General features: G+C 42.6%; 1 protein-coding gene across 2 annotated transcripts in view; it reads right to left on the bottom strand.

Moving 5' to 3' along the window:
- APBB1IP (amyloid beta precursor protein binding family B member 1 interacting protein) overlaps positions 1-17,727 on the bottom strand; it is an 880,024-nt gene that overhangs the window by 170,415 nt on the left and 691,882 nt on the right. For both annotated transcript variants that reach the window (XM_086941655.1, XM_086941656.1), the window contains one exon: positions 13,421-13,531. In XM_086941655.1, the coding sequence (XP_086797781.1) occupies positions 13,421-13,531 (111 nt within the window). The remainder of the gene's footprint in view (positions 1-13,420; positions 13,532-17,727) is intronic.

The following is a 17,727-nucleotide window of genomic DNA, read 5'->3' on the forward strand; positions in this document are numbered from 1 at the left end:
GTTTATGACTGTTAGTCATTAAGTTGCAATCCTAAAGATGAGATGTCATAAAACACCTCCAACAGGGTCCCACAAAGGCAGGACGCGATGTATTTTATTGTTGCCAAAAACATCACTTGTGTTTCAGTATTTTAGCTCAAGACACAGTTTTGTCTATCCAAGGGGAGCTGCAATTCTGTGCTGTCACAACATATGGTCACCAACAAAAAAAGTCCAGTAATGTGTTCTGTGCGAGCCTGGTCGGCTCACCGGGGCGCTCAGAGACGTAAACATTGATTAAAGCGATATAGAACACCCAGCTCTGATGTTATGCTAGCCATAAACACGTCACACCTTGGTTTACCTTCCACAAGTAAGCTGGCAGTCGCCCAGTTATATATTGTTTTGAGTCTGACAATTAAGACCTGTGGGATCTCCACCTGTCAGCAGCCTACCACAGCAGGCGTTGAAGAATTTGGAATAGAGGAAAAGAACATAGGAACGGTGGCCTTTCACTGATGCCGAAACTATTGGCATTTACTATGTCTGTAAAGAACTATTTTTAAGAAAGGAGTCGGTATAAACTGACATTGATCATTTTCTTGTTCCCAGTGGAGTAATTTGCACCTTACAATAACTGTTATATTTTCCTTTTTTACATGTCTTGGTCATCAGATTAGAACTGCTCCGATTGCTTAATTCACCCTGTTTGTGTATTAAAACTAGTACTGACCTCCACCATGTGGATGGAAACAATGTCTCTTCAACCGAATGTCCCACGTATTGGTCTCATAAACCAGGCCTTCAATTTGGGCAACATTGAGAACACCACATTCACGCTGTAAATGGGGTCAACGTCCATAGATGATTTAAAAGTACTAAATATGTCCTCCAAGTTCTCAGGTTCGTGAATTTTTTTAGGTCAACTCACTCACCCTTATGTTGTAACTCTTCAACATACAGCTTTGGGATATGCCTTTCTCCTTCTTGGGCAAATATCACATTCACGATTTTGAGGTCCTCCCTGTTAACCAATAGCTTCCAGAGTATTTGAGCGTCCCTTGCTGATCCATCGGTACATCCCCACATTGCTATAGTCTGGGATTTCTTCTTATAGCTGTAGCTTGACGGCCATTTTCCAATTACAACTATAAGTCCATGTTTTCCTGTGCTGTGTGGTCTGCCTCATTTTTTGGTCAAACCAATCAAGCATTTTATTCTCTAGTTGAATGTTTTATACCAATATTTACATGATTAGCAATCACACTCCTCCAAATAAAGAAGATCGCTCATTCAGAATAATAAGTCATGACATAGGTTTCAGCCACATATCCTGTTCTTCATTAGTACTAATTATTGTTGTCCACTTAATTAAATCTATACCAGTCAATGGCAGGCATTCTGGACACGTTTGGAAGCAATGTCTTATGGAGAAGACATAGTCTGCCAGTTCCTTCTGCTTCTCTTGGCTCCATGTTTGTAAATAAATATGAGCATGGGTATGTTAAGAAGAAGACTGGGAAACCCACAACTTTTAGAGGTCAAAAAACTAGATTCCACAAAAAACATCTGAAGGAAGCAAACATGCCAACTCATGAGTAGCGGATCCAGATGCAAGAATACCAACTGTCATTGAAACAGGCAGGAAAATCCTCAGAGCAAGCAACAGGCTAAGCAAACAAAGTTGTGACACATCAAATAGTAAACTTACCATGCTTGTATAGTTTCTATGGACTTATGACCTGGAGCGGGAGGATAGGCACAGGAAGAAATAGGTGAAAAAAATCTGGAATGGATTACAGAATTCTCAAGTTTTCTATTTCCTGTGGCTAACAAATAGACCAAACAACCAATAGTCCCTTTTTTGGAATAAGGAGCTTAAGATGGAAGAATGTCAAGACTACCACAACTCAGCTCAGTCACGCTATTTTTCAGTCCGGGGAGGGTGTGAGTGAAGATAGGATCGTGACTCCGCTGCATATGCGTCGAGCAGGCACCATAGTAACAGCTCCATGAAGGAAATGCTAGTCAGTTCTTTCTGATCTGAATGCTAAAGCAGTTCACAGCGTCCAACCACTACCCACAGAGACCGTCTCCAGAGCTGCCAAGGATACCTGATCTCAGCCAATCTTTCCCTAGAGCCAAGGTAAGCATCTTCGAGTACTGGGGTGCCAGGCCTACTGGTTTCCTGGTTTCATAACAGTGTCTAGCCGATGTAACAAATTTGTTCTATGCACACTGCATCCGTTTTGCTTGTTTTTAGAAAAAATCTGACCAATATATTTCAAGTTGTATAGAAATTAGAATAAAGATTACTTTTGGTCACTAAGCAAATGTATTAAAGTAGCTTGAAAATCTCACTTTTGACAGAGTAAGAGTTTAGAACTGGCTGCAAGCGACCCTAGAATCAGAATGTTCCACTCACTCTGTTGTTGGTATTATTTTAATAAAACTGTTTTCCAATTGGGTGCGACTCAATCACTCATCTATCTTATTCACTGAAGGTGTTTGTATTATTGGATTGCCTTCCTTGGAACCCATAAAAGGTGGAGTGGTATCATCACTCATGAATTAGCCGAAGTCCCATTGGATGCCCTGGTTCCCTTAAAATGGAAAATACGATTGGTGTACTTCCTATTGAGAATGCATTTTACTGATGGACTGACTCTCATGCGTCTGTACGCCGGGCCTGTCCTGCCCTGTTGAAGACTGTATGAGGATGATTTCCAAAATGCCCCAAACCCTATTTGAATGGAGATATGTCCACTGCCAACCCAAATCCTCTCTATTTATACTAATAACATGTCTCTAAACCAAAGGGATTATGTATGCACAGAGTCATTGCCTGTACTCTGACAGATTACTCAGCCCTGTGAGCTTGGTGAACAGGTTTGTGAAGAGCTTCCTGTTGGGTATTCTGCGTTTAAGTTAATTGACCCAAATACTGTTTGTACACTGCATGTTCATATTTATTTCACAATGTGTTGTGTCTGTTTATTTTTGACTGTTATAAAAACTACACATAACTTGCCACTTGCAAGGAAATTAATTCAAAGGTCAGAAAATACGATTCTGGCGATATTTCCTTGACAGTTGGGGTCTATCCAATCCATCTTCTTTAAAATATGCAAAGTATTAGCATTAATAAGTAAAGTACCACTGGGGCTGCTTCGAGTCTGTCCCGATTCGGTTCACTCATGTAAAAGCGTATCCCAAAAACTGAATCTGTTTTCACATATAAATTGAATCCGGTCCATTCACTCGGGCATTTGCTGTTCTAGTGTTCTAAAGTTAGCACGTGATTGTTCCTGGTAGTAGGTCGACTAGCCTATCACGCCTCTTTGATTGAGATATTGCTCAGGAAATTCCCATGATGCCCTACATTTTTTACAGTCGGGTTTTCGACAATTACTCCAGGTATTTTGACATTAAAACTACAGCATATTTTGAGACTCCATCAATGGGTTGATTCCGTTGATTTTCACACTTTGCTTTTACAATATTCTTCTTATTCGATGGGGCATTTACCAATTTTTTTAAATCATTTATTTTTCTGTGGTTAATGTGGTCTTCACGGAGGGACAGGCCATTTCTTCCATCAGGCATTTCCCGGGTGGGCTGAAGATCTTATGGGCCCCTCCTGATGACTCTGTGCTAGATGTAGGTAAAGTACATTTACCGATTCTAAAATAACGAATTTTATTGATTCGATATTTTAGAATCGGTAAATGCTATGTAGCAAAAAAATCGGTAAACATTACGGAATCTGTAAGATTCGGTATTTACCGATTTGGTAATTGCCATTCATTCCTATGGGCCGGGAGGCCCATAGGAATGAATAGCAATTACCGAATCGGTAAATACCGATTCAGTAAAATGGGGGACACATTCAAGGGTGCGAGGGTGTCGCTTTGACACCCTGTTGCACTCCTGAATCATGCTTGTGTGCAGATGTGGCACACATACATGCCCTAAGGGCATGTATGTCTGCCACATAGCACAGTTGAAAATGCACAGATTTGCATTTTCAAAGGTATTCGTTATTTACCACCAACTTATAGTTGGTGGTAAATAACGAATCCTAAAATGGGAAAAGAACTCATTTGAGTGCTCCCTACATTGCAAATTCGGTAATTTCCAGATTCGGTATTTTAAGGATTCAGTAATTTACCGATTCCTTAAAATACCGAATCGGTAAATTACCGAATTTTCAATTTAGGCCACCTACCTCTCAGTAGCCTAATACCGGTCGGTAACAGCTGAAATTCAGTAATTTTGTCCGTTACCGACCGGTACTGGGCGATCTACATCTGGCCCTTAGTCACTTCCCCAAACTCACTGAAGTTAATTGCAGTAGGCATGGGGGAGAGAGAGAGAGAAGGGGAGAGAGAGAAGGGGAGAGAGAGGGAAAGAGAGAGAGAGAGAGAGAGAGAGAAAGAGAGAGAGAGAGAGAGAGAGAGAGAGATGGTAGCAGGAAAGCAATCAGAAAGGGAGAAGCGAGAGAGGAGAGAAGGGCTGAGAGAAAATAGATTAATGGAAAGAGAGCGATTGCGCAAGACGAAGGGAGAGGATTTGAGCATTTTTGCCAGGGCTGCTTTTGGTTCCTCGATCCGGCCCTAGTGATCTTTCTTATTTGAAGTGAAGCCATACTGCCATCATGTATGAAGTGCTCAGCTTTGAACAACTTTTGCAAGCACAATTAAGACAAGATCTAACAACACAATGACACAGCACCTACTCCTGATGTCCATATGGAGATTCCACCAGGCCACACACCCAAATGATTTACCTTCCACATCATATCTGCATGTAACCTAGAAAGTTAACTACAGTCACTAAAGGTCACATTGTATGAGACTGGCATAATGCCATCAGCAATCGATAAGGAAACATCTAGAAAAAAACACTCCTACATCATCCATGTGTCCTTTTACAATGCACCTTCCTAAATGTTCAAGACAGGACAGAAAGTGTGTCTCCTCAAAAAAAGAACCTGCATTGTGCTGAAGTTATAAACTATTACACAATTACACAATTGCTATTTTTGGGAAAGATCACTGAGAAGCCAGCCACATGCCTCATATGGGCCATTGGCATTTTCAGTGTACATGGATTAGTATTTACATCAGAGGACTCTCTGCCCCCCTGGCTGATCATTTCACCCATTTATAATCATTTTGTCTTCATATGTATTCCTATTCGAAACTGTTCCTGTGCAAAAGGAACGTGACTTGGAATGATTTGCAACACCCCTACATGAATTAAAATGAATAAAATATAGCCATCACAAACCTGGTCCTTAATAAGTTAAACTTCCTGCTGCACAACTTTAGGTTGTGGCCTGGATACAGCAACTGTCCAAGAGCCCGACAAAGCTCATCAGATCACAGACAGTGGGACCCCTGCCTTCTCATCCCCCTGGACTTCTTCACTACCTTCAACAAACTCAACCATCATGACTGGCTCCGCAGCCTCTCATTCTAAATGGGCTTTGATGGCATTGTCCTGCTATGATTCAAATAGTACTTGAAGAACAGAGCTCTCTTAGCCCAAGATGGGTACCTGAGGTCTTATCCATAACAAGTGACACCCCTAAAGGTTTCATTATCACACCATTCATTTATTTTCAATGGTGCACAGACATAATATCGAGTCCAAAATATCGTTTGGACATAATATCGAGTATTTAATATAGACTGGACAAAATATCGACAGGACAGAATATAGACAACAAAAATATCGTTTTTAAGGTAAGTGAAGTAATATCGACTGTATAAAATATAGATAGTTAAAATATCGATTTTTTAATAATATATAATATTTTATAGTGTATTTTTATGTAATAATATTTGTGAAAAGTGTGTATTTATGTTATAAATATTTTTATTAAATGATATTTGTTTTTATAATTATTGCGTAATGTAATTCTGTAGCGGGTTGTGGGTTTATAGGGGAATAGGGTGGGAAGTAATTTAATTATAATTAATTAAATATGTAAATTTATTAATTGATATTAATTTGTAATTAATTGGTGATTAATTTATATGTGTCAATTAATTTATTGGTAATTGAAAAATAATTATTATTAATTGATTAATTGGTAAGTATGTAAATTTTACTAATTTAATGCAGTAGCAGGTTGTGGGATTATAGGGCAATAGGGTGGGAAGTAATTTAATAAAAAATAATTAAATATGCAAATATATTTATTGATAGTAATTAGTAATTAATTGTTAATTAATTTATATGTGTTAATTATTTTAATTATAATTGTTAATTCATTTATATTAATTGATTAATTGGTTATTATGTGAATTTTACTAATTTAATTTCTGTAGCGGGTTGTGGGTTTATAGGGGCATAGGGTGGAAAGTAATATATTAATAATTAATTAAATAATAAAATAAAATACACGTTATTTATTTGGAAATAATAGTGAAATAATTTTTATTATTAAATAATTAATTGTTTATGTTTAATTAATTTGTATTAATAGGTGAATAATTAAAATAATATTGTTAATTAGTAAATGTCAAATATTATTTATTCTATTACATAACATTTTTATTTACTTTTTATTAATTATTAATAGATATTTCTTGTTAGATTTTTGATTTATATATGAAAGATTTACTTTCCCTAATGTTGTATTGTCTGGAGTGGGAATAGTAATTTTTACCCCTACGCTTTCCAACGCTTTCCTTACTGTTGCACCCACTGGAGTGGGAATAGTAATTTTAACCCCTACGCTATCCAACGCTTTCCCTACTGTTGCACCCACTGGAGTGGGAATAGTAATTTTAACCCCTACGCTATCCAACGCTTTCCCTACTGTTGCACCCACTGGAGTAGGAATAGTAATTTTAACCGGTACGCTATCCAACGCTTTCCCTACTGTTGCACTCTTTGGAGTGGAAATAGTAATTTTAACCCCTACGCTATCCAACGCTTTCCCTACTGTTGCACCCACTGGAGTGGGAATAGTAATTGTAACCCCTACGCTGCCCAACGCTTTCCCTACTGTTGCACCCACTGGAGTGGGAATAGTAATTTTAACCCCTACGCTATCCAACGCTTTCCCTACTGTTGCACCCACTGGAGTGGGAATAGTAATTTTAACCCGTACACTATCCAACGCTTTCCCTACTGTTGCACTCTTTGGAGTGGGAATAGTAATTTTAACCCCTACGCTATCCAACGCTTTCCCTACTGTTGCACCCACTGGAGTGGGAATAGTAATTTTAACCCCTACGCTGTCCAACGCTTTCCCTACTGTTGCACCCACTGGAGTGGGAATAGTAATTTTAACCCCTACGCTATCCAATGCTTTCCCTACTGTTGCACCCACTGGAGTGGGAATAGTAATTTTAACCCCTACGCTATCCAGCACTTTCCCTACTATAGCACCCACTGGAGTAGGAATAGTAATTTTCACCCCTACGCTATCCAACGCTTACCCTATGCTTGCACTCTTTGGAGTGGGAATAGTAATTTTTACACTATTATTATTGTACGTTAATAATATTGGCTATTATTTAATTATATTTTGTTACTATATATATATATGTTTTAAGAAATATGATTACATTTTTTTTACTTTCAATAATTATTTTATTATTTTAAGTTAATTTAAGTATTTATAAGTATATTTTAGTTATTAATTTTTAATATTAATTTAATTTAACATTGTTTTTAGTAAAGTCGATATTTTTTACAACTATATTTTTGTAAACGATATTTTAAACTCGATATTTTTGTACTTACCTGTTTGTACATAGAAAGTCGATATTTTGACTGTCTATATTTTGTCAACGATATTTTTGAAGGTCGATATTTTGTCATTCGATATTATTTCAGTGATCCATTTTCAACCTGTAGAAGAGCCTCTTAGTGTCCTTCGAGCCGGTGTGGGTGTTAGCGTTCATCAGCGTACAGATAATAACGTGTTTGATGGACCTTTTTGCCTTGCTACTGCAACTCATTGACAATGTCAAATCCCTGGACTAGTACAGAAATTCAGAAAAGAGTTCAGGCTAAACCTCATTGCATTTTTAGGTTACATAATTCATTGGTAGATTGTCCGACCGCCGACCCGATTATAGCCCGGTTTCCATACTGACCCCTTTAATGATCAATTTCCTTCCAATGGCAGCCCTTGCACTCCTGCCCCTCCCATAAGCTACTCTTTTGTACTATCGCTGCCCTCTACTGTTGTTCTTTTATTCCCTCTTTGCACAACAGCGCATTGCTTTGGAGCTAGGTTCTCACTCTGGAAGTCCATGCATATACATTCACTTACCTATTACTGTCAGGACTTTCTATGGACTAAGTATTTGTGTAGATTGGGCTGCATCTTTCACTATTGCTCTACTCAGTTCTCCTGTTGCACTCTCAGATGTTCTCCTATTCTTTACTACCATGTCTCATTGTGGAGCGTCATGTCACTCTCTTTTCATGTATATGCTAGTGAAAATACATGGTGCATTGGTACAGATAAAGAGGCGACTGGACAACGTCCTAGATGTTTTTCTTACGTTGGTTGTTTTTACTACATCACAACAATGATTGACATTAGGAGCTTAATTGAATACTTTTATGCAGACTTCAGACCACATGGAAGTAGGAAGAGCCATGCTTGGTAGCTGCAATTTATTAGGAGAAACTCTATGCCTGTACTTTGTCTACATTATATGCTTTAAAGTAATATTAATATAGGAGAAATGACATGTCGGTAGGCAAAGTGGGATTGAACTAAACAAATATAAGTGGGCTGCACCACCATGTTAGTGATAGCGATTCCGCCCATGACCAGGAGGGGAAACAGATCCAGGAAGATGCTGATTATTTGGTCCTCGGGGATGTGATCGCTATGTCCCTGCAATCAGAGACTCGTCTGTGTGGTCTGTCTTCATGTCTACCAGGTCTTCCGATGGGTCTATGACAGTTGAAAGGACTTTGTTGCAACCCTGAGGAAGAGCAGCACATCGTTTGTCTATAGTAATATGGTGTGTAAATTGCATCCCAGCCTAACTCCCCTGCTTCCACTTTCCCACCAGATTATAGACAACAAAGCTTCATTGCCAAGGCAAAAGTGATAGGGGGCACACCTGACGTGCCTCTTTGTACAGAAAAGGAATTGGAGATTTCCTTTCCGGTTTTGACCTCAGCTGCCAGGTTGTTATAAAGTAGTTTTAACCAATCGTAATCTCAGAAATGAAGCCCATCTTGTGGAGAACTTCAAATATATACCTCCAGGCAAGGGAATCGAATGCTATCTCCTACGCAACCAACACTACTGTGGGCAGGCCAATGTCTCTGGAGTACTCATTCATGATATGAATACAATATTGTGTGTTTAGCATAATATTTATTTGTCTAATAAAGCCGGTCTCGTCCAAATGTACCAGCTCTGCCAGTAGGGGTGTTATCTTGGTTTCCAACTCTTTACCCTGAAAATTGCAGTCCCGATTCTGGTGCGACAGTGGCCTGTATGGGGGCACTTCCAGTAGCTCTGTGCCATGCTTTGGTAGTGTGGCTATAAAAGCCTCCCTGCAGTGGTGTATCGAAACTTGCAGGGGCCCCCCTGCTAAGTGCATGGAGGGGGCCCCCCACACTCCGGACCCAGTCAGGAGCTCTTAGACCCACCTGTGTACATTGCCAGAGGGGGCCCCCTGGAACTCGATGGCCCCCTCGCACCATGGGAGCTATTTTTACACCACTGCCTCCCTACACCTTGTTGGGAGCTCACCACTATATTTCTGGATGTTTGATATAATGCTTAGAACCTGGGTGCAGGAGAGAATTGTATGTGTCATAAAACTCCAATAAGGACCCATTGCTTCCCAGAGTTCTACCCATAGCCAAGTCTCAGGTTGCCATATTGACCTCCTTAGGGTTAGTGGTGCATCTAGATTTGTGATTTTTTCATCTTTCAATGCCTATATTCCCATCTCATTAATATTCCTTTCCAATCTGTGGGCTTCTGTGCCATCAGTAACATGGTACATACTTTCACAGTATTCCCTCATAGAATCATTGATCACGTTGTGAGATTCCCAGTTTCAAGGTGTTTTGCCACCCTAGGCGAGAATTTAAAAATGCTGCCCCCTCCCTTTTACTACCATCACTCTCTCCCTCTGTCATCCAGGTGTTGGGGAATAGAGGCCTGCTTTCGTTCCTCTCTATCTAGTCTGAACTGTCAAATCTGTATTAACCCCTTCTCTGCGGGGGTAATTCCACCATGGTGCGAGGGGGGAGGTCCGCGGCGCCGCTGTGCTCATGATGAGCTGGGCTCTTCACAACCCCACCTACTGATTACACTCCCTCACAGGCAGGGAATTAACCGCGCCTGGGCGGGCCGCGGCCGTTATGACGAGCTCAGCTCGTCATGAGCACGGAAGGAGTTAAAGTCCAAAATCTCACCGCCATTAAAATTGAATATTACATGGGGGAGCATCCCTAGCACTCAGCCACACGTCTCCATGTCCCCTTCCTTTACCCAGTCAGGTCTGCATCCCACCTCCCCTACAACAGCCTTCTCGCTCTCTCCCTGTCTCTAAGCAACCTGTTCCTCTCTTCCATTCATCTCCGTCCTCCACCGCCCCACTCAATTCAATATAATATGACCATTTCCCCGCTCCCTCCTCCTTTCCTGTTCAGCTCTGCACCTCGCGCCTCCCCCCCCTCCATCAATCCTGTGTGTGCAAGAGTAAACTACAAGTCCCATGATGCAAAGCCAGGATCCCCCGCGGAAGAAGATGTACCGCACACCCCGGCATATGCTGGGTCCAGTTCTACACGGGCCTTTTTGGATGGCTCTTGGTCCTGCAATGTACAGGGCCAAGCTCAAGACAGGGTGACACCCGATATGAGGCACACTAACTGGAGATCTGTGACTTTAGAGCTGTGCTGTGTGCAGAGGAGATGCAACTGTCAGGAGTTGTCTATAGATGAGATGTGCCAGACTGTCTAGGCTCGAGCTCTGCATGGCATATGTCTAAGTCTGTTTCTAGAGCATTATGCAGATGAGATGTAGGATTCTTTGGAGCTGGTCATGCAACATTATGTGACTGTCTCTAGCACTGTATAAAGATGATGTGACTGGCAGGAACTGTCTCCTCTAGATGAGATGCCAGACTGTTTAGTGCGAATAAGACTGTTTCAAAAGCTGTATGCGGATGAGCTGTAGGATTCTTTAGAGCTGTACATGCAAAATTCCGTGACTGTATCTAGCAATGTATACAGATGTGACGTGACTGTCAGGCACTGTCTCTAGATGAGATGCCAGCCTGTCTAGAGCTCTGTGTGGAGTAAGACTTTCTAGAGCTGTATGCAGAATAGATGGTAGATTGTTTAGAGCTGTTGATGCAATAGTGCGCGACTGCCTTTAGAGATGTATACAGAAAAGATATAAGATTGACTAGAGAGCTCTTAGTAAAAGATTTGTGAGAGTGTTTCTAGAGCTGCAGACAGATTAGATGCAATAATCTCTCTAGCGCTGTCTATATCGAGATTTCACTGTCTAGAGCTCTAAATGGAATAATTGTTGGACTGTTTTCAGTGCAATTTACAGATGGTGTGAAAGCATAACAATTATGAAAAAAAAGCGACGAGATGCGATAAATGCGTTTTGCCGATGGTAGCCGCTACATTTCACTCTAATTACAGTCTCTCTGGTATGCTGTACTCTAACGAGTACAGATCAAATAAAAGGGGAATATTTATTTAACAAACCTTCACGCACGCATACTTTTTGCCGCCCTCCCCCTTTTACCGCCCTAGGCGACCGCCTAGTCTTGCCTAATGGTAGAAACAGCCTTGCCTAGGCTGCCATCTGCTGTCTGAAGCACCACCACCAGGCTGTATGTTTTTGTTGTGTTCAGAAAAAATAACCCATGCAAAATAACTCACCTGATCGCCGCTGCCTCCTCCGTCCAATCCATCTCAATCTTCCTGCTTTTGGGAAAGGCTCCCAGACTGTACTACGGCCAATCATGACACTGCATGAAAGCAGCGTCAGGATTGGCCTGAGCACTGGGATTTTGCGCTTCCGGGTAAACTGGGAACCTGTGCTTGCTTTCTCCAGCCCCAGTAACACAGCTGGGGATGGAGTAAGCTTCAATGCGCATGAGGCGTTTGGCAGGCCTGAAATGGCCAGCCAAACATGTCATGTGCAGTGATGGGACGAGGGAGTGCATTACCACTTTCCCACCACAGTGTCATCCCCCCGGACCTTCCCCCAAGACTTGTCAGAGTCCTGGGGGCGGGTCCAGGGGGATCAAAATAAAACTATAATAAAATTAGTTTAACCCCTTCGCTGCTGGCCCGTTTCCGCCGCTGTGCGGTAAACAAACGAACAGGGCGGGGCAGTGACGAACCCCAGCCGTCATCAGCACACGAGCACCGTGGAGCGTGACGGCTGGGGTTCGTCACCAGCATACAAGGGGTTAAAACACGTTTTATTTGAAGGTGGTGGCAGGGGGAGTCGCTCCTCCGCCCTAATAGAGGGGCCACCGCTGACTGTTAAAGCCTCCTTTATATCATTGTATTATTGGTTGGACCTTGTTTTCTAAGAAGTGTTATGTAATGTATTTTCAATGTCAACTCTGTATGCCTTGTCATGCAGTCCTGTCACTTAAAGGCACCATGTCAGAAGCGTTGTCATCTATGGGCCCACACTGGACTCCTGCCTGACAGCACTTGTTCCAGGTAATCAGTGGGAGTAATAGAGCCATCCATGTAAGTGTCCAGAGTGTAACGCCATGTCCAGCCGAGAATGCAAGTCATGTATACGTGAATAATCTGTATGTATGCATGGATGGATTCATCATTATTATTTTTGGGAAAACATGAGGCTGGTTATACAGCAACAGCTCTTCCTACCCCACCCCTAAAGATGGAATAAACAGATTTTTCAACATTTATTGTCGCTTAACAAAAGCTTTTCCCAGCAGCCTGTGCCATCAGGTTGGTGTACAATGTTGCAATTTGTTTGTAGCAGTCCTACACTTTCATTTGTTACAGGAAATGTTGTTTTAATGTAATAGCTACATTTTTGACATTCACAAATTGTTTTCAATTCACTCTAGAGGTTGCAAGAAAGCGTAATATGATGTTGCAGTTTTATTTTCCTATTTTGAACTGTGACAATATAAGTCATTGGGTTAATGTCGGCGGCTCGTGGCAGTGACGCAAAGATCATTTCCAAGTCGTACATTAATACATTCAAGCTGCAGACAATTATTTCGCATTAGAGGAAATATCTATTGGAGCACTGTAAACCGAGACAGGTCTAGCTCTGACACATGGACTTCTGGTCTAATTATAACAGCATCGCTCCTCGCTGAGGCCACAGCCCACGGCCATTGTCCACGCCACGGTCACTGCGACAGAACAAATCTCACATTACGGCGACGTGACATCGTCTGCATTCTCGACATACCTTCAGGACAAAGCAGTGGTCGGTTGGCGCTTTATACTTCATTTTGCACTGCGCCGCATAGTAAACATTCACATTCTCAAACTGAACGAAGCACGACAGGTCCCGGGAAGTCTAGAAATAAAAAAGAAAAAATATATATGCATTGGTACAAGCAAAACACCGAGGTCACGTTGCATCAAAGAGCCGGCTGACACCGGTTTAATAGCGTTAAGCTGTTTTTCTTTCTCATCATAGCGGCTGCAGGGAATGCATACACGATGAACACTCCTGCAGCCCTTTATTACATTACTTTGCCTGTGAACCGTGCCACTGACAGGGGAAGGTCAAGTTGCCTTTTGAGAAGCAGCAATAACAGAACAAACTCGGAATTACAAACATTCTCCGCTGCGTTTTACTGCCTGACGTAAAGGCTCCAGTGTGGGGCTAACCGAGCGTGAAAGAGCCTCGCGGACGCACCTTGGCGGGAATGGGGAACCAAGCTCGAGCTAATTTATGCAAATAGGTGACTAGCTTGCGACAACGCTCGAATGATGATGGTTTTTGGTGTCTCTCTCGGCATTTTGCACAGTTTATTTTCCACTAGGATACATCATTATGATATGAATATAAATGCCCCCACACCCCCGCTAAACTACTATGCGTTTTATCCAGTCTTAATTCAGATTACCGCAGATAGATAGACTGCTCTGAAGTCTGAGCCGCATCCCTCATGTTCAGCAGGTTACAATTTACTGTGTATTGTTCTCCAGATATTGCCATGGAAACAAGAACGTGCCTTGCGTCAACGCGGTTCGCGTCGGCCAGGCAGAGACAATATAACGGCGGAAACCTGCGCATTCTGACACATTTCACGGTGGTTGTGCACCGGCCTATCTACCAGAATGCACTCACGAGTCAATCGATAGGTGCTCGGGAGGCGAACTACCCGAGTTTACAATTACTGCCAGGAAACGCAATTTGACATATCATTTATTTCCCATCTAAATATTCCTCATAATGAATGCAGTACTGTGGAAAGCTTTTACACATTCTAATGTCATTCTCCTCTCTCCCGCCTTGCCCTGAGTGAAAGCGAGGTTAATTTGTTTCTAATTTCCAAATACCGCCGGCAGTGCAGCTGCTAGACAGATTTCTATCAGTGCTGCTTTGTGGCAGCGGCCTTGCACTGCTGTTTCCTGCGGGCAGCCTTTGCTGTCATGGCAAAGGAACTATGGGAATATATAGTACAAAAAATTAGCAAAGTGGCGTCCCTGTTGTCATAGGCCAGAGTAGAGTGTCTCTTCCGATGTGGGCTGACATAAGTTGTAAATGTGAATTAAATGAATTCTAATCAATAATGCTAATGCACTGGCCTACCTCACTTAAACTGTAGGGCGACATCAGGAGATAACATTTCACTGCACAGTTTACAGGTTTCAGTGGGAAAATGCGGAATGAGTACACTGACTGTTTTTTGCTCATTATTCTGTGTAAATTACCCGTGGTATTGTCAGATGCAATCAGTGAATAGTAAAACCACATCAAACCAGGGTTATTTACAGACACGTGTAACTCTGTAAATAGGAAAATAAGTAGTAACCAGGTTACTGCACTTTTTTTCTTTAACATGTTGTTACCACAGCCCTCTAAGCGAGGGTGCACGTTTTCTCTTTCATTCTGCAGTCCATACGATGTGAGGATTCACTCTATCTCTGACACTAGAATCCTTTTTGCTTCCTTTACCTTTGAATAAATCACGTTCTAAAGAATTGCGTCCCACCAGGATGTCCACATATTGCAATAGTAGTAAAAAAACACTACACCCACTCACTCTACCCACTGCCTGTACAGACACCGCCTAAAGCGTTTGGTGTTCTCACTAACCCTCAGACTGGTTGTTCGATTGGGGTCAGGGTCATCCAAGGTCAATTGAAGAGATGCTTTCATTTTGGTCTCGCCTGAGCCAATGCGCTTGCGCATTGCTCCGGCGAGATTATAGTAAGGGGAAAAGAACAGTCTACCAAAACGGCGGATTAGACACAGTTCATGTGACCTATGCGCGTGCACAAACCAGCCATGTCACACACCCCCATTTGTCTGTGCCTCGCATCAGACTTCAAAGGCTACCTCTCACCTCCCTCCAATCAGACTTCAGATGCTGCCGCTCCCCCGCCCCCACATCAGACTTCAAAAGAATGCGCTCCCGCTTCCCCGCCACAGCAATGCCGAGAGCTGGTTTTGCTTGCGTGCTTGCATCTTCCTTCCTTGGCCCTGGGTGTTATCCGTGTTCTCCCATTCAGTGCCTTCTCGACCCCGTACTTGATTGCTGTCCAAGCCCCAGCCCCCGCTGCCTTTATCATTATACACTCTCCCTGTGTTTTCCTGTTTCCCCTTGCTTTTTCCCGGCTCCATCATTCTGTGCTTTGAAACTGAACGCGCTTTGTAGCACTCAACCCTGCGTGTTCTTAGCTTCAGTCTTTGTGCTGCTGCATCACTCAGGGACACCACCATATCACTCAGGGGCACCACTACATTACTCAGAGCTCAGAGGCACCACTCACGGGCACCACCACATGACTCAGAAACACCACCACATCACTCAGTGACACCACCACATCACTCAGGAACACCACCACATCACTCAGGGACACCACCACATCACTCACAGACACCACCACATCACTCAGGGGTACCACCACATCACTCAGGGACACCACCACATCACTCACAGACACCACCACATCACTCAGGGGTACCACCACATCACTCAGGGACACCACCACATCACTCACAGACACCACCACATGACTCAGGGACACCACCACATCACTCAGGGACACCACCACATCACTCAGGGACACCACCACATCACTCACAGACACCACCACATCACTCAGGGGTACCACCACATCACTCAGGGACACCACCACATGACTCAGGGACACCACCACGTGACTCAGGGACACAACCACATCACTCAGGGACACCACCACATCACTCAGGGGCACCACCACATCACTCAGGGACACCACCACATCACTCAGGACACCACCACATCACTCAGGGACACCACCACATCGCTCAGGGACACCACCACATCACTCAGGAACACCACCACTTCACTCAGGGACACCACCACATCAATCTGCTGGTGTACAACCAAAATTGCAATTGATTAATACAACCTACATGATAGCACTTATTAAGGCCCATGCACAAATTTACATTCTCAGCTTGCCTGTTGTGTTGATAACACTAAACTTGGTAAAAGGAAGATCATGGCTTGCAGCCAAGATGAGGTGCATTTTTGGCATCTGACAGTGTGATAAAAAAACGTGGTTCTGGTAGTAACTGAGGGGCATATTTACATTTCTTTCATGCAATGCAGTGCAGCAAGTAAATTTTAACAAGAAGAAATACATATATTTCTCCTTGTCACAACTCTGTCGGGTAGGCACACTATTTTGGTGCAAACCCAGCTATAGAAGTCTTTGTAAATCAAGGTATGGAGCAAAATACATGGGTGAATGCATGGGAACGACATGCTCCACCATTGGGACGCCTACCCAGTTAAGTAATGCAAGTCAGTGCAATCCACTGCATTACGTCCCTTTGTATTTACTAAACCATGCAAAGCCATATAGAGTGGCTTAGCTTGACTTAGTTCCAGTTAAGGTTTGGGTTCCCTTGGGATGACTTGCATCATACAAGGACAACTAAGTCCTTATTAAATCTGCCTCCAAGTATATGTATAGACACTTTTGAACCATCTGCTCTTCTTTGTCCCTTCCTTGTTTCTCTCACACCCATGACCTCACCCCTGCTCATTAGAACTGCAACACATAGAACTGTGTGGGGGGGAACACAACTTATGCTCTCTATTGAACAGTACAGAGCTGAAGGCAGCTGATAAAATATGACCCAGAGAGAAACAATAATTGAGGTTGGCTGAGCAAATATGACCCAACGAGTAAAAATTATTGTGAAAAAATCCAGGTCAAATGGTACCAGGGCAATCAGAGTTTATTGGATCCCAGTTGTGGGGTGTTAGGGTTCTTCATAGTACCATCCCTATACTTGGAGCCTGCTATTCCATTTAGAACTTGTTTCTCAGAGGAGTAAGGTAGAGCAGTCCATGTCTTACTTAGGGAGGTACTGTGGACTAGAAACTCAGAAGTCAGCAACACAGCAAATATCACTCAATGAGTGCTGTTTCTGTAAAAGGAAAAGTACTTTATTATATACAACACTAGATACTATCAGAAAAATTACAAATCCATTCAAAGGATACACCCTCAAAAGGCCCTCACAAGTTATAGGGGTTTGCA

This window comes from Lissotriton vulgaris, chromosome 10, assembly GCF_964263255.1.
Source record: "Lissotriton vulgaris chromosome 10, aLisVul1.2, whole genome shotgun sequence".
Lineage (NCBI taxonomy): Eukaryota > Metazoa > Chordata > Amphibia > Caudata > Salamandridae > Lissotriton > Lissotriton vulgaris.